Raw genomic sequence first — 27,250 nt, forward strand, 5'->3', positions numbered from 1 at the left:
CTCATCTTTCTCTTACCTATATTAATGCCATATACAAGAGTTTGGCATAGTTCTAATCCTTCTTTGACTTGCAGTAAACCTAAAGAGTGGTATTAAGCTTGGCTCTTTATTTTTTCTCAACTTAAAGTAATGCCAACGAGCAGTGTTAGTCATTGGTCTCATCTTTTCTTCCCTTAATTACAGTAATACCTCATAGCAGTGTTAAGCTAATCTCCCTCAGCCCCTTTGTTTGCTTGCTATATGCTGTGTTTCTATACTAAGACAACCAGGAATTCTAATCTTTCATTTCCTTGATTACAGTAATACCTCATAGCAATGTTAGGCTAATCCCCTTCAGCCCCTTTGCTTGCTTGCTATATGCTGTGTTTCTTAACTAAGACAACCAGGAATTCTAACATAGTGTGATGAGATACTGTACTTCTCTCAGACTGTGGCATATTTATAAAAGGACAGGCAGTGTATCATTTACTGTTTAACCTCATAAGATATTGGGAAATCCTGATGTTAAACAGACAAGGAGGAGGATGGTGGTGCAGTGTCTATATAATGCCCTGTAATGCCTCCCTTCAGAACAGTCTAACACATCCATAGGAGTTGAGGAATAACCTGCCGAGTAGCCTTTAGAAGTAATACTCTCATGGTTTAATATTTGGACTTTCTCAAGAATATTGGACACTTATAATATACTGCCTGACGAGTGTTCTATTGCAGCACCACTCAGTTCCTCTCTTCAGGTGTCTAATGCCCAGACAAAAGCTAGAAAGACTTACTATATCAATCATCTTTCTGAATTTCCTCCAGACAGACTCATATATTACTGCCTGACTTGCTCAATAATAGAACTCTTAAAGGCTGAAGACTTCCTTCATACCTTATACCATTCTTTTCTCTGCGTACATATAACATCTTTCTGAATTTCCTCCTCATCTATATTACTGCCTGGCTTCTTCAATACTAACTCTCTTAAAGGGTGGAGAAAGACTTCCTTTGTACCCTATATCAACCTCTTCTTTACAAACACATAACATCTTTCTGAATATCCTCGACTCGCTCCTATGTGACTGCCTGGCTTCTTCATTAATAACTCTCTTAAGGGGTGGAGAAAAACTTGCTTTGTACCCTATATCAACTTCTTTACAAATACATAACATCTTTCTGAATTTCCTCGACAGACTCATACATGTAACTGCCTGGCTTGCTCAATACTAGCTCTTCTAAGGATTGTCTCACACTCTCAAAGGACTAACTAGGGAAGAACCTGTTTTCCAGCCTGTATAAATGAAAGGTGTTCAGGTACGTTTTTGTGTGCTGTTTTTCTCCGAGTTTTCCTGCGACCATCAAACATTCACAACAGGGACAAGGGGCTATGATGTGTGCATATGTGAGTGTGCATGTGTGGGCGGCTGTGGCAGTGCGTGCGTGCGTGTGCGTGTGTGTGTGTGAGACAGGTGCATCAAATAGACACTTAAGGAGGAAGAAAGTATCCCCGAAAAGAAAAATGAAGAAGAAAAAAAGGACTTTGGAGGAAGGGGGCACTCACATCCACCTAGTCCTCAAAAAATGGTACACTAGTATATAAATCATGAGGTACAGTGGATTAAGTAACACAAGGACAGGAGGAAGAGAGGGAGTGAAAGTGAGGGAGGGAGGGAGAGGGATACGTGGGACGGGAGGGAGGGTAGGAAGGAGCAGGACACACACACACACACACACACACATCCACCTTTTCTCTACGCAATAAGGAATAAGTTACAAGTATCATCCATTAGGCAGGAACATAGAAAGCCTTACCCCCTTAACCCAGGACGCCATTAGACATACGGAGAGAAACCACAATAGAAAAAAAAAAAATAAATAATAATAATAATAAAAACTAACGGCCACACCTCACAACAACCCAGGACACTCAAGGCATTAGGGAGGTCAAGTAAGGTCACGGGAGGTCAGGGTCAGGTGCCTAGATGAGGAACCTAAGGCGGTGTTCCCTGCAGGAGAGGAGACGTGGGCTGCCATATTGGCGAGGGCTCCCTGGGGCGCCTCCTGGGCTGTGGAGGAGGCAGGGCTGCGAGGTGGTGCGGCGGAGGGCTGGCGAGCGTGGCGGTGATGGCGGCGGTGGGTAGGGGGCGTGGGGGAGCCGCCATCTGTTGAATTTAGTGGGTGAGGCAAGGTGGAGGGCGTCCCTGAGGCGGCGGGCGTCGTGGGGCTCCTGCTGGGGGTGGTGGTGGTGCTGGTGGGGCTTCATGGACACCACATCCTCAAGAATGGACGAGTGGACGATGGACCTGCGCCGGGCTGCCAAGATCTCAGCCTGTGGGGGGTGGGGAGAGGGAGGTGGATGACGGGAGGTTCCTGTGCCATGATTATTTTCCCAAGTTGAAAATAGACTAACACGGCCATAAGAGTAAAAGGAAAAGTGTCATCCACAATGCCTCCATGACTGATAAGCTGATTCATCATAAACATTTATTTAGTCTACAGTAAAGTAAGCAGCTCAAGGGCAAAAAAAACTGAAAAAAATAAAGAACACTAATCACTGCTCCTATAAAAGAGAGTATAGATGAGTGGCCAAAAGAGAGGTGAATTTTGGGTGGAAAATATGACATCTTCTAACTTCAGACAATAAAAGGAAAGACTACTGGCTGCTTCAACTGGTCATTGTTTCGGCAGGGTGATAAAAGAACTTAAAAATCTTCTCATGATTATCCTTTAAGTCATAGTCAAGTACATCTTCTAACTTCAGACTATAAAAGGAACAACTACAAACAGCTTCCACTGGTTATCTTGTCATGGTGATTAAAGTACATAAAAACCTGGTAGCAGCGATGGGCCAAATTTATGCCATGATATAAACCCCCCTTAAATAGATGATGCATAAACTGATCACAAATGCTTTGATATATATTATGAAATGGTTTGTGTGATTGATGATTTTTCTCATTTTTCTCACTTAGAGGGACCATTAAGAATCATGATCCCCACTGCTACCAGGTTAACATCAAGTGCATCTTTTACTTATTTGACATGACTGAAATCCATTCTGAAATGAAGCACACTGAATTAGCACAACAAGCACCCTAAACTACAGCTACACACTTCCCTACCTCATCACTTCAGCATCTAACACATACAGCAAGACACACAATACTCATGTTCTACTTATGCAAAGCCAGTCATTAGAACATTTCACTGAGCACAAAGGAAACAGCAAAAACAGCCTACCTATTAGACCAATGCATAAACACATTTACACAGAGCAATAGAAAGAATCTACTGAACAGACTAAGAATTTTCACATCTACAGTCAACATGAGGAACAATGGAGGGCCATGCAACACCGGGCAAGGCAGTGTGAGTGGCAGGATGGACAGTGTTGAAGGTTGATCAATGTTAAGGCAAGCTGGAGGTAAGAACATTAAGACAGGGAGCCATGAAAAAGAATGTACTAATAAAAACACTTAAAACTTTCAAGTCTACAGTCAACATGAGGAATGATCAGTGAAGGGCCACACAACACCGGGCAAGGCAGAGTGAGTGGCAGGAAGGAAGGCATGAAAGGTTGGTCAGTATTTCATAGACGAGCTAGAAGTACTATATGCATATTAAGACAGGCATAAGGTGGGTTGCGTTAACTTCTCAACTCTTCCCAAGTTTACTATGGTCCAGAAACTCAGCTAACAACATGCCACAGACAATTCAAATTACTTGGACCACTACTGTACAATACTAAAGTCTACTCTACCTCAGGTGACAACAATCCAGGCGAGAAGCACCTCCCCCTAGACCAGTGGTTCCCAAACTTTTATACAGGATGCCACCTATTGATTGATTTCCAAGAAATCCCCATGCCCCCCCCCTCATCCTTTGTTTATATATATATATATATATATATATTATATATATATATATATATATATATATATATATATATATATATATATATATATATATATATATAAATATATATATATAAACAAAGGGCAGGTGAGTGTTTATAGTGGCGCCAACTTGTTTTTGGCTCATACTGCCCCCCGGAGCTCATCTTTGAGCCTCTCTTTGGAGAGGTAGTCTAGAGTTCAGGTTGATAAGTGGTCTTCATGGCAGCATGTGGGTAGTCTTAGGCCAATTGGCGGTGACTGAAAAATCCCAGCTGTGTGGCGGCCAGGATTCAAACTCACGTCCCTCCTGGATCTCCCAGATGCGGCCCGAGCACGCAAACCACTCAGCCATATATGTATATATGTATATATGTACATGTATATATATGTATATATATATATATATATATATATATATATATATATATATATATATATATATATATATATATATATATATATATATATATATATATATATATATATATATATATATATATATATATATATATATATATATATATATATATATATATATATATATATATATATATATATATATATATATATATATATATATATATATATATATATATATATATATATATATATATATATATATATATATATATATATATATATATATATATATATATATATATATATATATATACTGAACCTCACATGAGGATGATTCAAACAGTGTTACTCCTTCATGTGTGTGTTTGTGCAAAACTGCAATTTTTGACAGATGGAATGATGCCCCCCCTTGTCTCCAGCTCACATACCCCCAGGGGGGTGCGCCCCCCAGTTTGGGAACCACTGCTCTAGAGGATACAGGAAGAGCCTGGCCACTCTGTTCCTGGTGACTGGTTACAGCTGACACAATGGAGTATATAAATAATGAGGTACAATGGATTAACTAACACAATGAAGGGAGGGAATGAGTGAGTGAGAGAGGGAGGTAGGGTGGAAGGGGGGAGGGAAGGAGGATGGGTGACAGGGAGGGGGGAGGCAGAAGGAGGGTGGGAGGGAAGAATCACTTCCTTATTTTACAAAAGCTTCTTCATATATGTTGTCCCCTGAGGTGGAATAGATTATACAAACAAGACATGCAAGCAAGGAACAGGCATACCAGATCACTATTTACTACTCTAAAATACACAAGCAGGCCAAGTTATTATTTACTACCTTATCATAAAAAGCAAAACAAGTCATTATTCAACACCATATAATACACAAGCCCAACATACAAGCAAGGGACAGGCAGACCAAGACACCCTTTACACACACCTCCCAGACGCAGACAAGCGGTGGATGGGTGGGTGGAGGGGCAACAAGAGGCCTAGAAGAGTGTTTTCCTGCACTCAGTGGTGTGGGCCTGCTCTAGGGTGGTGCTGTTGAGGTATTCGTTGCTTTGGAGGGAGTCCTGCAAGGCGACACGTCCGTTGTGAGGGGGGAGCACCCACCCAAACAGCCACACCCACACATATTCACACCTACATGGCACATACAGACAGAGACATGCATACCCACATACACACACATACACACAGGCACATACTCACACCACAAACATAGATACAAATGCACATACCCATATCTATCTTCACACCCACACATATACCCACACCCACGCCCACACAGACACACATTCCCACATCACAAACATAGATACAAATGCACATACCCACACCTACCCTCACACCCAACCCCACACACACACAAATGAATCAAACATATACTAACAACCAAACACACTCAATTTTTAAGCATGCTCACACACATACACTCCTGCCCACAAATATATACAAAGAAAAACAGGAAATTCAAGATTTTATGGATTGGTTTAATAATATTCATGCATACACACACCCCAGTACAACCATTATCATGCACACACACACACACACAACTTATCCCCACAAATTTATACACAGATAATTTAGGAAACAGGTGAGATTCTGTGGATATTTATAACAATGGGGTGGTGGACACAAGAATAATGCCCATAGTTCTGAATGGAGTGATGCCATTAGGGGAATAAGTCTGAGAGATGCGGGGATGTTACAAGTCTGCCTCCTTTCCTAAACAAGTGCAGGAGGAAGCCTTGTTCTGCGGCTTCATTAGTTATTTCTTCCCTTCCACCTCTGCCAACATCCACGCACACCCACACACACAAAAGGAAAGCATTATAACTCACAGTACTGATCGTGACTGTGAGGAAGACATTTATGCCGACACACATATGAGGCATTTAGTGTACAAGGAGCAATCGAACCAATGAAGGCAGTGTTCTGTTTTTGGTAGTATCTGGCAGCTGAATTGTTACTGCATCATGTGGAGAAGCAAGTTAGGTAACAAGTGACAAAAAGCAGATGATTCGTAGGCCAAAAGTTGCATGTTTTTTTTCTGTCAAACTTAGCTGGTGTGGAATGTGTAGTCTGGAAATCACTTTAACCCGGTAGGAGCGACGGGCCAAATTTGTGGCTTTATCGTGTAGCAGCGACGGGCCAAATTTGTGGCTTTATCGTGTAGCAGTGACGGGCCAAATTTGTGGCTTTATCGTGTAGCAGCGACGAGCCAAATTTGTGCCATGATATAAACCCCAAAAAATAGAAGATACATAATCTGATCACAAATGCTTTGATATATATTATGAAATGTTTTGTGTGAGGGGTGATTTTTTCTCATTTTCTCGCTTGGAGGGACCATTAAGAAACATGATCCTCGCTGCTACCGGGTTAAACACAATTTTCTCAAAACTATAAGAATGACAGGTCACCCCTTTTACACAATTGCCTCATGTAATGTCTACAGTGCACCCTTCCAACACAACACCCAGAAGCAACCTAGTTTGTGTATGTATGCCAAAAATATCACCAATTAGCAACCTTACTTTGGCTATGTGTACATGCAAACAACATATACCACTAACCTTATGCTTACAGGTATATATGTACAACCAATCAGCTCACTCCACTGGCCTCATGTTAGTGAGTATAGATATCCTAACCACATGTAACAGAGGCTTTGTAATATACCCATACTACCAAACAGCAACACAAAAGCACAAACACACACATGCACACACACATTCCTCTACATCCTCCTCCTCCACCTCCTCTTTCTTTCACATCCTTCTCTTTGTCTTTCTTCTTCCTTCTCCCTCTTACCTCTCCATTTCCTCCTCCTCCTCCTCTGCCTCATCTTTCTTTCACATCCTTCTCTTTGTCTTTCTTCTTCCTTCTCCCTCTTATCTCTCCATTTCCTCCTCCTCCTCCTCTTTCATCTGTTCATCATCATCTTCTCAGACACTCACAAAAGAATTAGCTACAGGCACACATCACAGTCCATCAATATATACAACAGCAAGTAATGAATTCTCCCACTAGTGAAAATCTGAGACTAGACATGTCGGTGACTAAAACAATTGCAGTGCCCACAGTCCCAACCTGACCACACCAAGCCCAATTTGCTCCAAAAGAACGAGAGGAAACTAAATCATCGCACTTCATGATTATCACTTAGACACAAACATTCAAAATTATACAAAGTTATACCAAGAGACACTTCAATATATAAAGACTCCTTTCTCTCCTCCCTTTCCCTCTTCTCTCTCTACCTTCCTTTCCTTCCCCTCTCTTTCTTTCCCTTATCTTCTCTTCTTTTTCCCTTAACTTTCCTTCCCCTTTCTTCCTTCCTATCTCTCACAGAAGCACACACACTCCCTCTCCTTTCTCTCCTCCCTTTCCTTCCTCTCTCTTTCCTTACTTTCTCTTTCTTTCCCTTCTCTTCTCTTCTCTTTCCCTTAACTTTCCTTCCCTTCCCTCACAGAAGCACACACACTCCCTTCCCTTCCTCTTCCTCCTACCTAGCGAGTGGCCGAGTTCATGCGCGGCTGTTACCAAAAACTGTTCTTGCTACTTTATTAGAGGTCCATAAAAATAGGCTAACCAATTTTATTCAAATTCTGTCATTTTAATCATGAAGTTATCTATCAATCTTGTCATTCTTACCACAAGTTATCTTCCAATCTTGCTCTTCTTACCATGAACTATCTATTTATCTCACCATTCTTAACATACAGGCAAACTTAATGGTATAATTTAAGGTACTTAGATGCAAGGTAATTTTATAGGTACAACTTAAAAGGTATAATATAACTCGAAGGTATGCTGGACTTGCCTTGAACTTGTCGTAGGTGATGGACTGCAGCGTGGAGTCTGGGCACTGGCCGGTGGTGGCGGGGGCGAGGGGCAGGGCGCGGTTCACCTCCGACAGGGGCTTCCCGCGAGGGGTCTGTAGAAGAAGAGGAAGTTCATGATATTCTGACATGTTTTAACCTGGTAGCAGTGACGGGCCAAATTTGTGGCTTTACCGTGTAGCAGCGACGGGCCAAATTTGTGCCATGATATAAACCCCCCAAAATAGATGATGCATAAACTGATCACAAATGCTTTGATATATATTATGAAATGGTTTGTGAGTGATGATTTTTTTCTCATTTTTCTCGCTTAGAGGGACCATTAAGAAACATGATCCCTGCTGCTACCAGATTAATATGCATGCTTTTTCAATTTAAACTAATTTCCTCTTGAAAAAAAATCACACATAACTGTCAAGCACCTTTTGGGGAGAGCGTTGGAAGCCTGGTTTGGAGGGTGACTTCCTCTTGGCGGCAGCGGTGGCGGTGGGCGGGGGCAGCAGCTGGACATTTTTGGGGCGCTTGGCATTGGAGGAGGTACCGGGGTGCTGCTCCTCCCCCTCCATGCCCCTCTTCCTGCTGGGCCTCGGGGTTCTGGCCTGAGACACCCCTGGCTTGGTCTTCCCTTCCTTAGCCTGCACCTGGGAGACGGTAGTTGTAATAGTAGTAGTAGAAGTAGTAGTAGTAGTAGTAGTAGCAGTAGTAGTAGTAGTAGTAGTAGTAGTAGTAGTAGTAGTAGTAGTAGTAGTAGTAGTAGTGAGATCCATAAAAGGACATAAAAAATAGATTGATATAGACCCAGAGTCCCTTCAATGAACAGACACGGCCTTCTTGACCTTCTCCTGGTCCTCAAAAAGCATCACACCAAACGGAAGGTCGACTGTGCCCATATTCCACTCACCCTCTTGGCCTTCTCAAAAAGCAACGCATTAAATAGAGGGTCGACTATGGCTATAAACAGCTTCCTCCCGTACTCCCCCGACCCCCCACTCACCCGCTTGGCCTTCTCCTGTTCCTTGTGCTGGTCGTAGGTCTCCCACAGCTCGGCCAGGTAGGCGGACACCTCCTTGCCGTGCACCAGGAACGGCCGTCCCTTACGCGTATTCCAGACAGCCGCGAGGGTCTCCAGGCGCTCCTGTACCCGCGGCAGCTCCTGGAGGGGGAAAGATTTATTTTAACAGAAGGGGAAGTTTTCTTTTTTTTGACAGAATGGGAAGATTAAAAAAGGAAATAAAAAAATGAAAAAAATAGATAAATAAATTTGTATATGAAAAATAACAACTCCAAACCTCAACTAGAAAAAGCAACGGAAAAAAAAAAAAAAATGAACTCCAGAAAAATAAAATAACGAATAAATAAATGATAAACAAAAAAATATTGACTAAAACCAACTAAAAAGAATAAATCCAAACATACAACACCCCAACCTAAATAAATAAAGCAGGAGTAGGTAGGAAGACACCTACCGAACGGGCGTGAGCTACTCCCGGTGAGGATATATGGGAAGCGAGGAGGGTGCTGAAGCCCTTCAAAGACCCTTCCCATGTCCTCACTAGCCGTTTCCCTTTTGTCTCATCAACACCAGAGAGCAGTTCAGCATGCTCTCTAAAGACAGTTCCTCTCTCTTTCTACACCACACTACATTCACACAACACACACACCTTTTCCCAAAATTCAAAATGGCTAACGAAAACACCGCCTCGGAGTCCCTGCCTGGGGGGGGGGGGCATAAATTCCCCCAGGGAGGACTCCCCTTCTGGCTGCCAACTTGAGAGGTGTCCTGATAACTCCTCGAACCTCCTCCTTATCAATTTCTGCAACATCCGCACTCTTTGTTCTAATTTTCATTCTGTGGAACACCATCTCTCCTACTCTAAACCTCACCTTTTCTTTCTCGCCGAAACACAGGTTTCTGAGGCTACTGACAGCAACCTCTACTCTGTTCCCTCCTACTACCTCTATCCTAAATTTCAATCTAAAGCTGGATGTTGCGCCTACGTGCGCAACGACATCACTTGCTCTCGTGCCCACGACCTTGACTCTTCTGAATTTTCCACCATCTGGCTAAGACTTCATTGTCATTCTATTACTAAATACATCTGTGCTGTTTATCTCTTGCCTAACTCTACTAACTATGTAAAATTCTTTGACTACTGATAGTCTTCTACCTCTTAAATTCCGCCGCGATGTTGCCTCTTTTTCTATTTTCTATCGATATTTCCACGCTGACTACTCTTCTGAACTTGCTAACTGCATGCCTCCCCCCCTCCCGTGGCCCCGCTGCACACGACTTTCTACTTATGCTCATCCCTATACTGTCCAAAACCCTTATGCAAGAGTTAACCAGCATCTTCACTCTTTCATCCCTCACGCTGGTAAACTCTGGAACAATCTTCCTTCATCTGTATTTCCTCCTGCCTACGTCTTGAACTCTTTCAAAAGGAGGGTATCAGGACACCTCTGCTTCCGAAATTGACCTTTCTTTCGGCCACCTCTTTTGATTCTTTTTTGGGAGCAGCGAGTAGCGGGCTTTTTTTTTATTATTGTTTTCTTTTTTTGTGCCCTTGAGCTGTCTCCTTTGTTGTAAAAAAATAAAAAATAAATAAATAAACCACTAACCCAATCCCAAGGAACCACAAGGCAAAAAACAGACTCCCTTCCTGATGACACTCACAGTCTTGACCTTCTTCTTGGCCTTCTCCTCCTGCAGTAGAACGCCGCCGCGGGTGTTGAAGAGGCGCGAGGGGTCCTTGGCGCGCTCGTCCAGGAGAAACATCTCGCCGAACAGGGAAAGGAACTGGTCTAGGGTGGAGAGCAGCTCGTGGTTGTCGCTGTGGTACTTCCGCCAATGCTCCACCTCGCCCTCCAGCACCACCAGCACATCCTCGCCCACCTCACCTGCAGCCACATGGAGGTGTAACAGACACAGACAGACAGAGACAGAGATGTGCAAAGAAATATCAACATAGGGTCATATTCTTAAACACCTCAGGGCCCAAGTACACGTATCTGACAAGGCTCTCACAGGTGTTTTGGGCATTGCTGTGGGTAGTTTAATGACCCTGTTGGTAGTTTGACCTTTCATCTGTACCAGTAACCTAAAGAAACACTCATGAGAACAAAGTACACATATTTGACAAGGCTTTCGTAGGAGTTTAGGGCATTGCCGTGAGTAGTTTAATGACCCTGGTGGTAGTTTGACCCTTTTCACTCCCTCCCATGCACGCCAACCCAACTGAAAACCCTCCCCACACCCACACACACGCACACCCACATTAACCCAACCCAACACCCTCTCTCATGCACACACTCACACATATCCACAGCCTCCCTATGTAAAAACCTCCCCACACCCCCTTTTCTGTGCACCCCAACCCAACCCAACCCCACACTCACCCTCCGTCAGTGCGTTCACCCTATCCTGCTCTTCCTGGGCCACGCGACACTTCTCCCACCACTCCACCAACTCCCTCTTCAGTTTCTCCACAATCAGCGACATGTTGTGGAGACGCAGCACCTTAAGCCGCTCCAGCTCCTCCTCCAGCTGTAAGGTCATCACAAATATTACGCCTCATTTTGACTCCTCGTCTCGAAAGGTTCTGTATAAGCCAGCATGTGTCGGCCTACTACTGAAATGTCATCCTAAATATTAGAACTCCATACTATTATCCAATTTGGCAATTTCGCTTTGAATTAATTTGCGTTCTTGGCAATGGTGTGTTTCATGTGTGTGTGTGTGTGTGTGTGTGTGTGTGTGTGTGTGTGTGTGTGTGTGTGTGTGTGTGTGTGTGCGTAGCTTTCTTGTCCTGTCTCATATCTACGTCTATTCTACTTCACTTTGAATTAATTTATGATCTTACCCACAGTCTGCTCTTTTTTTCTTTTTTTTTTACAGGAAAACTACTACAAACAGTGTACAGTGAAAACATTCCAAAACAGAGAGTCCAGATCCATTTGTAGAGGTGTTCCAGAATTTATCAGCGAAAGGAACGAAAGAATGAAGATACTGGTTGACTCTTGCGTAAAGGATTCGGACAGTATGGGGAGGATATTTGGATGAGGAAGATGAATGAGTGAAAAATGTGAGGAGAGAGGAGAAGGGAGATGGAGGAGTAACAAAAGGTATGAGAAAAGGAGAGGAAGGGTATAAGGATGAAGGAAGACAAGGGAGAAGGAGTAACAAAAGGTATGAGAAAGGAAGAGGAAGAGTATAAGAATGGAGGAAGACAAGGGAGAAGGAGTAACAAAAGGTATGAGAAAGGGAGAGGAAGGGTATAAGGATGAAGGAAGAGAAGGGAGGAGTAACAGAAGGTATGACAAAGGGAGAGGAAGGGCATAAGGATGAAGGAAGAGACGGGAGAAGGAGTAACAAAAGGTATGAGGAAAGCAGAGGAACAGTATAAGGATGAAGGAAGAGTAACAAAGGTGTAAGGTGTATGCAGCTCACCTTGACCAGGCTGGAGGGCGTGTGGCTGGGGGCGGTGGCGAGGAAGGCCTGCTGGTCCTCCTGAGACACCTCCAGCACCACCCACAGGTTGGCGATGCGTTCCCTCACCTCCATGGACTTGGCCTGGTTCTCCTTCACCCGGAACTCAAGGTCGCTGTGCACGGACTATAATGGGAACAAAGACGTCAACCTTACAAACACACACACAGACACCACAGAGGAACAAAAATCAGAGGGAGAGAGAGTTAAAGATAGGTAGAAAAATGGAGTTATAGACTGATAGATAGATGGGGAGAGTTGGATATAGATATAGTTTTAGGTAGATTAATTGAGTTAGAAATAGATGGATGGATAAATGGAGACAGACAGAGAGAAAGGGACAGAAACAGAGAAACACAGAGAAACAGACTGAGGGAGACAGAGAGAGAGACATAGACAGGCAGAGACACAGACAGTGCTTTCATTAGTACCACCATATACTTTTTAGCCCACAACAAGCCCCATTTCAGTCCTGAGGCTCCTAGTAAACTCACCCTGAGCTGCTGTAGGGTGGCCTGACCTAAGGAGACCTCCCCCTCCTCGGAGCACACCACCTCCTGCACAAACGAGTCCTCCGGCGACTGCTCCAGCTGCTCCAGGAAGACCAGCAGCCCCTTCTTCAGCTTCCTGTAGGTGGCCTCGCGTTCCCTCTGCCAGGAAAAGAGATAAGAGAACAAAACAAACTGACAAACTGAATATACCGTACCACCTCTTAAATTTCTCCACAATGTTACTTCTATGTCTGTGACTGCTATTTTACCATTAACTGCTCATATGAAGTATGTGAAAGTGACCTTGGAGTTTTTTTTTCATGTCGAAGATCACTGAATGCACGAATATAAATCACAGATGACCGAGTGAGGGGTGAAAGAAAGTGAACGGAAGTGACTTGAAAGTGTAAACAGTGCAAGACAATGAATGCCAATGAGATAGTTACAGATTCCACCCCATGTCACACTATCACCTCCCACACACTACTTATATCCCATCAGCACCTCCCACACACTACTTGTATCCCATCAGCACCTCTCACACACTCCTCTCATCCCATCACCTCCTACACACCCACACATCACAGCATGACCTCCAACACACCATTACATCCTCCCAAATACTACCCTCACCACATCAACTTCTCCCATCCCATCACTTCTTCACACACACACACCCTATCACCTCCAACACACTACTTCCACCCCATCACCTCCACCCAAGCCAGCATGCCTCACCTTCTCCTTCTCCATGGCCTTGATGTGCTCCTCCACGGCCTTCAGGTCCTCCAGGGAAGGCACCAGACCGGCCGGCATGTGGTATGGGGTCTCACACAGCAGCTCACAAAGTCCCTGCAACAGAAAGAACACATGAACTAATACACGCCAACACAAGACCAATTGCTACTATTATTATCATTATTATTATTATTATTATTATCACTATTGTTGAGATCATTGAAAGGGTACCTATCATGAGAAAATAAAAATAAAATGATATATGCCCAGTCAGAGATCCCTCAATAAGTAGACATAGACATGAAAAATAGGATGACAAAATGAAATGGAAAAAAAATAGTAAATGGTAAACAATCAGTACATGTACAAAACTATGAATACTAACATTGCAATATAAACCATCACAGTAGACACACACACACACACACACACACACCTCATCCTTCTCCTGCAGGTGGGCGAGTTCCTCCTGCCGCTGTGCCTTGGTCTGCTGCAGCTTCTCAAGGCGCTCCTGCAGCACAGCATCCAGGTCCAACAGCGTCAGGCCCTCCACCGCCTCCTCCGGCTCCAGCACCAGCTCCTGCGACACACACCAACACAATAAGGGAGTAAGACAGTGTAATTACCTTATAGTACTCCAGCTCTTACATGAGAAGACATATTAAAGGTTAAGCTTTGTTATAACCCTTTTGACTCTGAACAATGCATAAAAGTTAATAGAAACTTTATCAGTGAACTATACTTACTTAAAAGATATAGTGTGGGTATGATGTACATGTCTTACTGATCTGTAAATATGCTTGCCAACTAGACAACCAGCCATTGAAACAGTAAAACATCTATCAGCTGACCAGTATGACCTGCAAACACACACAAACACACACACACACCTCGCACAGCTTGAGTATCTTGATGGTGTTGTGTTCTATCTGCTTGATGATGCGAGCCTTGAGGGCGCGTTCATCCACCAGGATCTTCTCAAGCAGGTTCTGCAAGACACAAAGTAATCTGGCGTAAGGAAGGAAACTGAACCAACAAAAATTTTAAATGCCTTGATCTACATCTTATTGTTACTGAGTTCCATGGAAGAGCAACAAGGGTAAATGAAAAACTGATAGCTATAGACCAAAACAGAGTCCCCTTGATGAGCAGACATAAATATGAAAAATGTGACAGTAAAGTAAGAATAAAAGATGGGAACAAAAACTATATCTAGAGTTAACAGGTGGGTGTTGGCTTTTGCTCTAAACTTATCAATGTCAACAGAAGAAAAAAGTAACATCTGCTTATAAAAATTTAAATCTCATTCATTATAACAAAGTATTAAAAATTCAAATATTTCATTCATTATAGCAAAGTATTATATATTTGCTACAACTGTATGGCCTGTGGGTTGTCATGGGTGACTCACAGCAATATGTCCATAGAAAATGCTCTTTCTGTCGACGCGCTGCTCCTCGGTGAGCCCCAGGTCATCCCAAAGACTCTCCAGATGTGACAGTGTGTCCTGCACCTGCTGGTGGGTACTGGTATGCAGCCTGCAGCAGGAGGCCCAAGGTGAAGAGGACACAAAGTTCAAGTTACATTAATGCCCAACAGTGCTCTGCCCGAGACTTAGCCAGAGGTGAATGCAAGATTGCAATGTCAGTACAAGTATCCTTCACTATACAGCTGGGTTACACTCATCAAAATGCTGTCATATAGTGATCAATCATATACCAATAGCATTACAACATGGGTTCAATGGGAGACATTCCAAGCTACTAAGAAATAATAAAGAAGCTATAACACAGCCCAAAATACCCTAAGAAATCTATATATGGAATAATTGCCTAAACATATGATGAAATTCTTTAAGGAAGAGAAAAGGTACTCTATAATGTAACAGAAATGACTAAAACTAAATTCTATAGTTAATCAACTGCTCTTGTGTTGTTTTAAGCCTTTTGTTAACATTTAAAGCTCCTGGAAAACCATAGAATAACCTAGAGATCAAAACAACCATGAGAATTGCCATGAAATGTGTGTGGGAACCCACACAACTGTGGATGGCGGAGAAACTCACGAGTCCAAAAACCCGCAGCTCACCACAGTTAAAATTCGGTGGGCTCTTCCCTATGGTTTGGCCCCAACCCTAGGGTCAGCAAAAGACAGGTGAATATACATGAACCTCCTAACGTGGGGCTTCACCCCCCAGTGTTTCCACATTCCGTTGCACTGGGTTCCTCTGCTGGGTGAATAACTACAAACACGACATCGACTTATTTGCAGAACTACACTGTGTATCAACTACACATCGGCTTATTTGCAGGGCTGTCCGGCAAACACCTGCACGACATGGAGCAGCAGGCCAAGGACTGCAGGCGGGTGTGTGGCGGGGCAGGGGCGCCGCCAGCCAGGGCCGCGCCTCGCCCCGCCCAGGGACACCACCGGCCTGCACCGCCTGCATGTTGCTCCACGACCCTCCCTGAGCCGACGGGTGTTAACGATAAGTAACAAGATGGTCCCCTCACCCGCTGTCAGCCATGGCGGGGCGGGTAGCGGCACGGTGGAGGAGGAAGCCCTTTTGAAAGTTGTTGTGGCGGCGGGGTTGCCGGGCGCCGCCTCGCCCGCGTCACTAGTCCCTCGTTTCTCTGTTATTTCAAGATATAAAGGGATTATCATTAGTGACATCAGTCTCCAATATATTTTTGTAACGACTAGTTGAAATTAAAACTGCTAACAATACATATTAGGGGGAATATTTGAGTCACTGGAAATATTTTTCATCAGTCAAACGGGATAACAATATAATGATTAGTTTGTTTTAATTTTTCTGCCCATTTTGTTCAGCAAATTAACAAATTTCAAGCATTCCTTTACTTTTCCAGCATTCTTATATTTTCTACGGTAGCATTCATGTATTATTCTAGCATTCCTTTATTCTTTCATTTTTCTATCATTACTGTATTTTCTAGCATTCCTTTATTTTTCTACCATTCCTATATTCTTCTAGCATTCCCTTATTCTTTTATTTTTTTCTAGCATTTCTTTATTTTTATCATTCTTTTATTGTTCAAGCATTCTTTTTGCCGTATCTACTTTAGGACAGACTATATAATTATGGCACATACACGCACATACATGCCATTATTTTTCTTTTTTCGACGGATTATTCTTGACATATATATATATATATATATATATATATATATATATATATATATATATATATATATATATATATATATATATGATACTATTGCCGTGTGGAACAAGGCAATGTGGGTCAGTATTCTATGCATTTATCCGAATTCTTTATTTAGATATTGCGTATTCTCCGGCGCCTCATTTCGCCTGTTTGAAAAGCCCCTCGTATAAGTTTTAGGAATTTCTATGGACTCTTTTGTGATGCTAGTGATAGTTTTACACGACTTCTGCATCTGGAACGGGAAAAACACCCATGAAAACCCAGCTCATCTTCGCCCTGGCCTTAGGAAATATTCGTAATGGGAGCCCGATACGTTTAAGAATATGAGATGCTATAGTCTGTTGACGGAGCCTGTTCATCTGGCGCCTAGGCAGCGTTTGTTACGGCTCCTGTGATTGGCTGCACCCCTCCCTCACTCACATGTCCGCCGTGACGCTACACACTTGTATTTTCTTCGTCATAGCTCGTCTCTTATTCACGACAGACCACTTTAGTTTGTACGGTTGGACTCAACAGTAATTGCGCAACCCGAAAAGACAAGCATAGAAGTTAATGAAAAGAAATAACTAGAAAATAAAGAACAAGGAATAGATTAATTAGTTATAAATTGGAATAAGAAAAGAACCCAAAAAGACGAGCATAGAAGTTAATGAAATGAAATAACTAGAAAATATAAGGAAAGAATAGATCAGTTAGTTATTGATTGGAATAAGAAAAGTACCCAAAAGACGAATATACGAATTAATAAAACGAAATATCTGGAAAATAAGGAAAATATAGATTAGTTAGTTATAGATTAGAAGCACCAAAAAGACGAGCGTAGAAGTTAATAAAAAGAAATAACTAGAAAAATATAAGGAAAGAAAAATAGATTAGTTAGTTATAGATTGGAATAAGAGAACCACTAAAAAAGACAGGCATAGAAGTTAATAAAAGAAATACCTCGAAAATAAGGAACGAAGAATAGATTAGTTAGTTATAGATTGGAATAAGAATAGCACCAAAAAGACGGGCATACAAGTTAATAAAAAAATAACTAGAAAATAAAAGGAACGAAGGATAGATTAGTTAGTTATAGATTGGAATAAGGAAAGTACTGAAAAGACGAGCATAGAAGTTAATGAAAAGAAGTAAATAGAAAAATATGGAAAGAAGAATAGATTAGTTAGTTATAAATTGGAATAAGAAAAGCACCAAAAAGACAAGCATACAAGTTAATAAAAGAAATAACTAGAAAATAAAAGGAACAAAGGATAGATTAGTTAGTTATAGATTGGAATAAGAAAAGTACCAAAAAGACAAGCATACAAGTTAATGAAAAGAAATAACTAAAAAATATAAGGAAAGAAAAATAGATTAGTTAGTTATATATTGGAATAAGAACAGCAACAAAAAGACAAGCATTGACGTTAATGAAAAGAAGTAAATAGAAAAATAAGGAACGCAGAATAGATTAGTTAGTTATAGATTGGAATAAGAAAAGCACAAAAAAGACAAGCATACAAGTTAATAAAAAGAAATACCTGGAAAATATAAGGAACGAAGAATAGATTAGTTAGTTATAGATTGCAATAAGAAAAACACCAAAAAAACGAGCATAGATGTTAATAAAAAGAAATGACTAGAAAATATAAGGAACGAATAATAGATTACTTAGTTGTAAATTGGAATAAGAAAAGCACTTCTTTCGCTGCATTCATCGTTAACAAACGAAAACAATTATGCAATATCCCAACTACAATAAAAAAATTACTGATGAGTGCCCGAAACACACACACACACACACACACACATATATATATATATATATATATATATATATATATATATATATATATATATATATATATATATATATATATATATATATATATATATATATATATATATATATATATATATATATATATATATATATATATATATATATATATATATATATATATATATATATATATATATATATATATATATATATATATATATATATATATATATATATATATATATATATATATATATATATATATGCTGCCTTGTATAGGCCAACCGGCCTCTTGCAGACTCCTTACGTTCTTATATATATATATATATATATATATATATATATATATATATCTATATATATATATATCTATATATATATATATATATGTGTGTGTGTGTGTGTGTGGGTGGGTGTGGGTGTGGGTGTTTCGGGCACCCATCAGTAATTTGTTTATTGTAGTTGGGATAATGCATAAGGGTTTTCGTTTGTTGATGATGAATGCAGCGAAAGAAATAAGGAGACGAAAAATAGCCTAATTCACCACAAGCGGCGGCTGACCGGCGGCCATGCAGCGGGCAGTCATGGGTCGTCGCTGTACACATCCTTAGAAACCGTTCTGTGTTATGCTCATGTCACGTTTTATCTATAATCTGATCGCACCATAGCGTTCAGGAGACGTTGCTCTATGAGATGAAATAATTTATTTCAACCCTGGTTCAAAGACTGCTGAGAAAAGTGATGATAAGTAAACAGTGTTATAAACATTTCGGAGCTGTCTTGTGAATTCAACTCATCACATTTCCTTTATGTTTTATTTTATCGAGTTTAGATAAACATAACTGAGTTGCGCAATTACTGCTGAGTCCAACGGTACCAACTAAAGTGGTCTGTCGTGAATAAGAGACGAGCTATGACGAAGAAAATACAAGTGTGTAGCGTCACGGCGGACATGAATGGCATGTGAGTGAGGGAGGGGTTCAGCCAATCACAGGAGCCGTAACAAACGCTGCCTAGGCGCCAGATGAACAGGCTCCGTGAACAGACTATAGTGATAGTTTTACACAGCTTCTGCATATTGAACGGAAAAAACACCCATGAAAACCCGGCCAATTTTCACCCTGCTGGCCTTAGAAGAGTCGTAATGGGAGCCCGATACGCTAAAGAATATGGAACGCAAACTATAAGGCGGGGAGGCGGCAGGTGGAGGCGCTCACGGGTTGATCAGCGTGATGGACATTTCAGCTCATGTTTTCAATAGTTGCGCTCCAGCTTGGGGTGAGGACGGCCAAGAGAGCCACTCAGGCCCTCCATCCAAACGGAAAATGATTATAAGGCGCGCTATCTGGCGAGCAAGAACGACCCAAAATTCGAATCAGGCTTCCATTACGACTATTTTCCAAGGTCACAGTGAAGATTAACCGGGTTTTCATGGGTTATTTTCCATATCTCTTTCCTTCTTCCTTTCCTCCCCGCGCGTCTCCCAATTAAGACTTTCGTAAGAGTTGTGGTTATCTCTATTGTTCCATGAGCCTAGTGATAGTTTGATAATGAGTGGTAAAAAAAAATAATGATAATAATAATAATTATAATAATAATAATAATAATAATAATAATAATAATAATAATAATAATAATAATAATAATGATAACTGATAGGTACTTATAGCCTACTTAAAACACAAAGATGATAAAATATTGACTTATTAGTAGAAATATTTCAGTGGCGTTTGAAGGGAAAGGAAAGAAAAAGAAAAAAAAATATAATCCCAATTCCTAATCCAAGAGTTAAACAGTGTTTTCATGGCCTCATCCCCTTCACTGGTAAATTCCGAAACAGCCTTCAGTTCCATCGTCTGTATTTCATCCTTCCTACGACTTGAACACTTTTAGGAGGAGACTATTACCTACAACCAATACAACCATACCCCGTCCTAATTTGACTCCTTTTTTGCTCCTCTACCATCATAAGGGAGCAGCGCATAACGTTTTCTTTATCTATCTTTATTTCGCTTTAGCGCTGCTTTCTTATTTGCCCTAAGAAAAAAAACATTGTAGTTTATATTCTTTCATTAATCTTCGTAAAGTGGAGGGTAGCGTTTCTTGGTATACATATATAAACGATGTGATATTGATGTGTGTGTGTGTGTGTGTGTGTGTGTGTGTAATAATAATAATAATAATAATAATAATAATAATAATAAGCGGTTTATTTAGTTACGGCAGCCGTCAGGCTGAAAATTTACATATTGTAAATACATTTTTACATAGCTAATGAAACAAGTACAAAAAGAAGTGGGATGCGTATAAGGCATGGCCGGATCGGGGGTCTTATAATTTAGTGTGGGAAGTTTGGGGCGATGGATCTTGGGGTGGGGGAGGATGGGCGGGGGAGGGGGGGGGGGTGCAGTGCGGTGGTGCCGAGAGGGGGGGGGGGGGGAGGTGCGGTCTCTTTAGATGACGGTGAAGTCAGACGCTGGGTTTAGGTAGTGTGTGTGTGTGTGTGTGTGTGTGTGTGTGTGTGTGTGTGTGTACCTACGCCTACCACCCCTTCCTTTACATAATCGACCGTGACACAACCATGAGACGCCAACGCCCATCACACACACACACACACACACACACGCACCACGTCACACTTCTTAGGCAAACGGTGAAGGTAAGGGACACACGCTTTGCCACTGTACTCTCCTCCGTATCTTAAGTCCATAGATGGGTAAATACTCTTGTTAGAAGTAGTAGTAGTAGTAGTAGTAGTAGTAGTGGCAGTAGTAGTAGTAGTAGTAGTAGTAGTAGTGGTAGTAGAAAGCCCCTTTGACAAGTAGTATGCTAATGTAACAGTCAACCCGCTTAACTTCGCCATAGTTAAAGAAATCGTTAAAATAATTCGGTTAACATGCGAGTGTTTACGGTAATGATAGAGTTCCTCCTCTTCTTTTTCTTCTTTTTCTTCTTAATCTTCATCATCATCTTCTTTTTCTTCTTCATCTTCTTCTTTTTCATCTTCTTCCTTTTCATCTACTTCTTCTGTTTCTTCTTTTTCTTCATCATCATCATCTTTTTCTTTTCACCTTTTTCATCGTCATTATCATTTTCTTCTCCCTCCTCTTCTTCGTTTCGTCTGCATCGCGAGTTAACGGTAGTGATACACAGTTCCTCTCCCTGCTGTAAGGTGTCCATCAATACCGAGCCAAGTATTCAATATCTTTTATCCACTGTGCTCTCCTTTCTTCTTTGCAGAAGACGTCCTCAGCCATGCTCATCCACAGCCTCGCCCTGGATGGCCGCCCCGACGATTCCACGGTTCTCCTTCTGCCTCGCCTGGCCGCCGCCCTTAACACTAACGCTACTATCAATGGCAGCGGCGTGGGCGGCGTGGTGTGCATCGGGGAGTGCGCGGCGCTGGCCTCCTTCAGCCTGTGCCTGTGGGTGAACCTGCTGCTCAAGATGCCGGCAAGCGGGGTGATCAGCTACTTTATCAGCAACTACGTCCACAACGCTCTCAACATACGTGAGTGCGTGGGAGAACCGCTGCCGCCCCGGCGAAAGAGGGATGCTTTTTTTTTTTCTCTGAAAGTCGTCCTCATCAATCGTTATTGGTTATCAGCATAAACAAGTCTCAAAACGCTCGCCATCTTTTTCTGTCCGATGTTAATGTATAGCTATTCCCTTCTCACCACTACTACTACTATTATATACCACTACTGCTACTACTACTACTACTACTACTACTGCAGGGTTGGACGACCAGAGGTTCACCGTCGGCTACATGCAGGACGGGCACTCCGCAGCAGGGGTGTTGTCGCCGCGCGCCTGGCACCTGCTGTGCCTGGTGCGCCGCGGTGACACCACCACCTTCACCCTGGACGGCCGCCACGTCCTGGACATCGGCTCCCCCCTGCCGCTCATCCTCAACGGAAGCCTCGTCCTCGGCAACGACCAGGACAAACTCGACGGCGGCTACACCCCCACGGAGGCCTTCCTCGGGGAGATAGCGTGGCTGGGGCTGTGGGACGTCGCCCTCACCCCCGGGGACCTGGAGGCCCTGCTGGCGTGTCGCCCCGCCGGCCGGCCCCCCATCACCCCCGCCCGCCCGCCCTGGCTTGTGCGCGGACACATCACCACGCGCGAAGGTAACCCTTGCCAGGAGAGAGACGCCCCCAGCACCATGCACGTGCTGGCGCCTGCACCGTACAGCGTTGCCAAGGACTTCTGCCACAAACTCGGAATGTCGCTCCCGCTGCCCGACTCCGCCGAGGCATCCCGGCGCCTGGGCGGGGCTCTGGAAGCATTCACCACTGACGGCTGCGTCTCGCCCAACGCTGCGCTCAGCTTCCTGTGGATAGCGGCCGAGTACCGCCCCGAGGAGGGCCGCTGGGTGGACGGCCGCAGCGGGGAGGATCTTCCCTACCGGCCCACGGACCTGACATCGCCCGTTGACAGCGTGGCCCATGCTGTGATAGGTCCCACAGGGGTGTGGGTGAACCCCATCGAAGAGGAGCATTGCTTCCTGTGTGAGGGCGTGCTTAAGGAAGGCTCCCACTTGCTGTGGGGGTTGTGTCGTGCACCGCTGTACTTCTGGCCCCGCACCCAGCCCACGGGCAGCATGTACTGGCACGGGCAGGCGGGAGTGTCGCTGGTGCAGCGCGGCGGCCTGTGGGTGCTGCGCCAGGACTCGGGCGGCCGGGTGGTGGCCCAAACGGAGAGCCGCGGGCTGCCCTTTGGCCGCCGCTTGTGGGAGGTCCTCAACGTCTCGCTGTGTGATGCACCCGCTGCCTCAACAACGGGGGTCGCGCCCCTGTCTCTGAGCGACTGCCGCGAGGGCTTCTTCAGCTGCTGGGAGAGGGGCTGCGTGCCCATGGACAAGCGCTGCTCCCTGACGCCCGATTGCCTCGACGCCAGCGACGAACGGAACTGCCAGCTGGTTCACCTGCGGCCCGGGGAGCGCCACCACCTCCCGCCACACTCCCTTGCCTTCACGCTGGACGCCTCACTCAGGCTCAGGAAGGTACGTGCCCCGCACCACCTCCCCGCCAGACTCCCCTCTCCCTTGAGGACGCAAGACTCCTGGTAACGCCGCGCCGCGCCCACAGGTGTCAGTGGCGGGGACGCAAACCGGGCCGGGGGTGCTGCGGGCATCGGTGGACGGGGAGATCACGTGGCGCGACACCAGACTCGACTTCCACAACCTGCAGCAGGAACAGGACCTCAACGCCGTGGACCTGGCGCTGCCCGTGTGGCGCCCCGCCCTTCAGGTGAGCCTCATCGCCCCTGCCCCAACCACTGCGACCATTTCCTCCCCCAGGCGGCATCCCTCCACACCTCCCTCCCTCCCCTCTCCTTTCCCTCTCGCGTGGACACGCCCCGAGGAACCCTTTGCTTTGGTCCACGGTTCTTTCCGGCCCAGGTAACGCCCGTGTCTCCATGTAGGTGTCCACGTGAGTGTTTGTAAGTAGAAGTAGTAGTAGTAGTAGTAGTAGCAGTAGAAATAATAATAATAATAATAATAATAATAATAATAATAATAATAATAATATGCAAGGAAGTGAAACGTCATGAAACACACTAAAAAAAACTCAAATCTCTCTCTCTCTCTCTCTCTCTCTCTCTCTCTCTCTCTCTCTCCCCCCGTCAGGTGGTGGGGGAGGCGCGGCTGGCGGGCACGGTGGCGCCCCGGACAAGGCTGCTCGTCTCAAGGGATGCCAACGGGACTGTTATTGGCTTCGGTGAGAGAGAGAGAGAGAGAGAGAGAGAGAGAGAGAGAGAGAGAGAGAGAGAGAGAGAGAGAGAGAGAGAGAGAGAGAGAAAATGTGTGTATTGAGTTTTACATAAATGCACATCGATATAAGACCACAGGGAGACAGACAGACTGCCTACACACGACAACTATGCACCACTTGCCATCCCTATCCAGAAATCTCTCTAACTTCTATTTAAGGCTAACCAAAGGCTCTTGAATCCCTTGGTGCACAGAGACGGTGTTGGAAGGACGAGAAAACTGCTTGGTACTGCTGGTGGAGGTCGGGGCGCATGTCCTGTCAATCCAACCTCTTCTTTCTCTATATTTCTAAGGCTAAGTAAAGGCTCTGGAATCTCTCATTGTACAGAGTCGTTGTATGAAGGACGAGAAAACTGCTTGGTACTGCTGGTGGAGGTCGCTGCGCACGTGTCCTACCCGTTCAACCATACATCCTTCTCTATCTTTCTCTCTGTATTTCTAAGGGTAACTAAAGGCTCTCGAATCTCTTATTGTACAGAGACGGTGTATAAAGGACGAGACAACCGCTTGGTACTGCTGGTGGAGGTCGCGGCGCACGTGTCCTGCCCGTTCAACCTCGGCCGCTACCCCTTCGACAAGCAGGCGTGCAGTATGACGCTCCACCTAGCGAACCTCCCGGAGCAGCACGCACGCTTCAGCCCCCACGCCCGCACCCACGCCTGCCCGCGCAACACCATGGTGGAGTTTGTACTGGAGGACTGCACGCTTCACCTTCAGAATGGGTGTGTGGAGTGCATTACGGAGGGGTGGATTGGTTTGGGGGATGTGTGTGTGTGTGTGTGTGTGTGTGTGTGTGTGTGTGTGTGTGTGTGTGTGTGTTTTTTTTTTTTTTTGTGTGTGGTGACTCTCCTCCCTCCGCAGGTCTAATGTGGTGCGCCTGAACATGGTCCTGCGGCGCCGATGGTCGTACCACCTGTGGGCCACCTACGTCCCCACGGCCCTGCTGCACCTCGTGGGGTGAGCACTGGCACCCCACACCCTTCCCTTCCCCTTCTCCATTTCCTTCATGTGAAGATCTCCAGTCTATAGGATCGGTACTTTCAGACATGCTCCTTTACCCCTTCTCTCTCTCTCTCTCTCTCTCTCTCTCTCTCTCTCTCTCCATCCTTCTTTTCACAGTAAAGGAAGCAGCTCAAGGGCAAAAACAAAACAAAAATAGGAAAAGCCACCAAGCGCTGCTCCCGCAAAAGATAACAGAATTAGTGGCCAGACCTCCTTGCCTCACTCTTCAGGGCTGTTTCATACCCGGAGCGATGATAACTACGATAAAGCGTGGTAAATCTGATTCATCATAAGTAAAAAAAACTTCAGAGTCAATCACAACAATTACAATACAAAAGCTGTAGCTGATACTACCGTTGACTGCCATCAGATGGAGTTTTGAATAGGGCACAAAACACGTATACCCCACCACCGCCCACCCCACACACCTCGTATACAGTTAGCCAAGAAAGTAAACCCTGACCCACCACACGAAGCAAAAGGAGAGCCGCCCAAGACACACAGGTCGGCGTTCTCAGACGCTTCTCCCTCTCACATCAACTATTTACAAAGGCCATAAACGAGATTAGTCGGGTTCTCATGAGCGCACTTTTAGGTTCACGGCACAGAAGAAGGGTCAAAGTACCACCAGGGTCATACAACTACCCCTGGAAATGCTCAAAACTCCTACGAAAGCCTTGTCAAATATGTGTCTTGGGCGCAGAAGTGTTAAAGAATAGGATCCGTAATACTGGTTCTGCGCCCCACCTACCCCCACACAGGTACGGGACCCTCACCGTACGGACCGAAGACTTCCAGAGCCGCGGCATGCTGAGTCTCCTTGCCATGCTGGCCTTGATGGGGCTCTACTCCGACACCCTGGCCGCCCTGCCCTCCTGCTCCTACCTCCGCCTGCTGGACGCCTGGCTCCTCTTCAGCGTCGCCTTCCTCGCCGGCGTCATCGCCGTGCACGTGGCCGCCAATGACCCGCGCCGCGCCGCCTCACACGTCATCCTCCGCCTCGGCAGAGCTGTCCTCGCCGTCCTCTACTGCAGCTTCATCGCCGCCTACTGCCTGCTCCTGGCCGCCACGCGCTGAGCCGCTGCTGTAAGGTATTCCCGGAGTCAACCCTGGATCTCATCGTCGAAAACAGCCACGACAAGACCTAAACGGAAACAACAGTAACACTAACCTGTGCCCTGCCAAAAGAAGGAAAGCAGTGGAACTGTTATTGTGGTGCTGCACCCAAAGAACACAGCTGTTAGCGGTGTACTTGATAATGTAAATTTCTAGTGAACCAGTGAGGCGAAGTAAAAATTAGCAACTTCGATTTCCAAATATCCCCCGAGAAGCCTGTTCAAAGGCAGCTCAGAAGAGTGAAGTTTCTATGCGAAAACACAAATTTAGAACAATTTAATAAGGATTTTGTTAAAAACGTGAATGTTTTAACTTGAAAGAATATCCTTAACCGTCCTTCTGTTTTTATTACTTTTGTGGAACGGAACTTTTCAAAACATAGAGGAAAAGTTCCTTTACTTACATTACTATTTACTCAATATACATGTGACGTTTGCACTTCTATTTAATTTATGGGGAAAACAAAACATGATCTCTAATTAGTGTTAATACGGATAAAGTATCCAAGAAAAGTACACTTTCTATTCATATTAATCGTTTACATCTTCAGTGTTTTAGCTGCACAGTATTGTATCTCCGACAAATAAAGAAATGTTCCAGT

General features: G+C 44.2%; 2 protein-coding genes across 6 annotated transcripts; one reads left to right on the forward strand and one right to left on the reverse strand.

Annotated features, from left to right (window-relative positions):
- Window positions 1-350: 350 nt before the first annotated feature.
- Window positions 351-26,567, reverse strand: LOC127000510 (protein regulator of cytokinesis 1-like). Of its 5 annotated transcripts, XR_007754256.1 has the most exons (15): window positions 26,310-26,456; window positions 16,311-16,430; window positions 15,209-15,335; window positions 14,688-14,786; window positions 14,234-14,377; window positions 13,798-13,911; window positions 13,063-13,218; window positions 12,530-12,694; window positions 11,479-11,626; window positions 10,757-10,980; window positions 9,077-9,235; window positions 8,505-8,723; window positions 8,064-8,177; window positions 5,169-5,304; window positions 2,162-2,308 (listed from the first exon to the last, which is right to left on the reverse strand). XR_007754256.1 is itself a non-coding variant. In XM_050864241.1 (14 exons), the coding sequence occupies exons 2-14, from the start codon at window positions 16,322-16,324 to the stop codon at window positions 1,958-1,960; spliced, it is 2,034 nt and encodes a 677-aa protein (XP_050720198.1). In that variant the 5' UTR covers window positions 16,325-16,430; window positions 26,419-26,567; the 3' UTR covers window positions 351-1,957. The 5 variants fall into 5 exon arrangements, 4 of the variants coding, with proteins under 4 accessions (XP_050720198.1, XP_050720200.1, XP_050720197.1 ...); XM_050864241.1 differs by lacking the exon at window positions 5,169-5,304 and having other exon boundaries at window positions 351-2,308; window positions 26,419-26,567; XM_050864243.1 differs by lacking the exon at window positions 5,169-5,304 and having other exon boundaries at window positions 351-2,308; window positions 8,505-8,717.
- Window positions 21,520-27,250, forward strand: LOC127000509 (uncharacterized). The gene is made up of 7 exons (XM_050864238.1): window positions 21,520-22,263; window positions 22,490-23,760; window positions 23,846-24,007; window positions 24,388-24,478; window positions 25,010-25,253; window positions 25,393-25,488; window positions 26,295-27,250. Exons 1-7 carry the CDS (start codon window positions 22,008-22,010, stop codon window positions 26,608-26,610), a joined length of 2,436 nt encoding a protein of 811 aa, XP_050720195.1. The 5' UTR covers window positions 21,520-22,007; the 3' UTR covers window positions 26,611-27,250.

The sequence above is a fragment of the Eriocheir sinensis genome, chromosome 19, assembly GCF_024679095.1.
Source record: "Eriocheir sinensis breed Jianghai 21 chromosome 19, ASM2467909v1, whole genome shotgun sequence".
Classification (NCBI taxonomy): Eukaryota; Metazoa; Arthropoda; class Malacostraca; order Decapoda; family Varunidae; genus Eriocheir; species Eriocheir sinensis.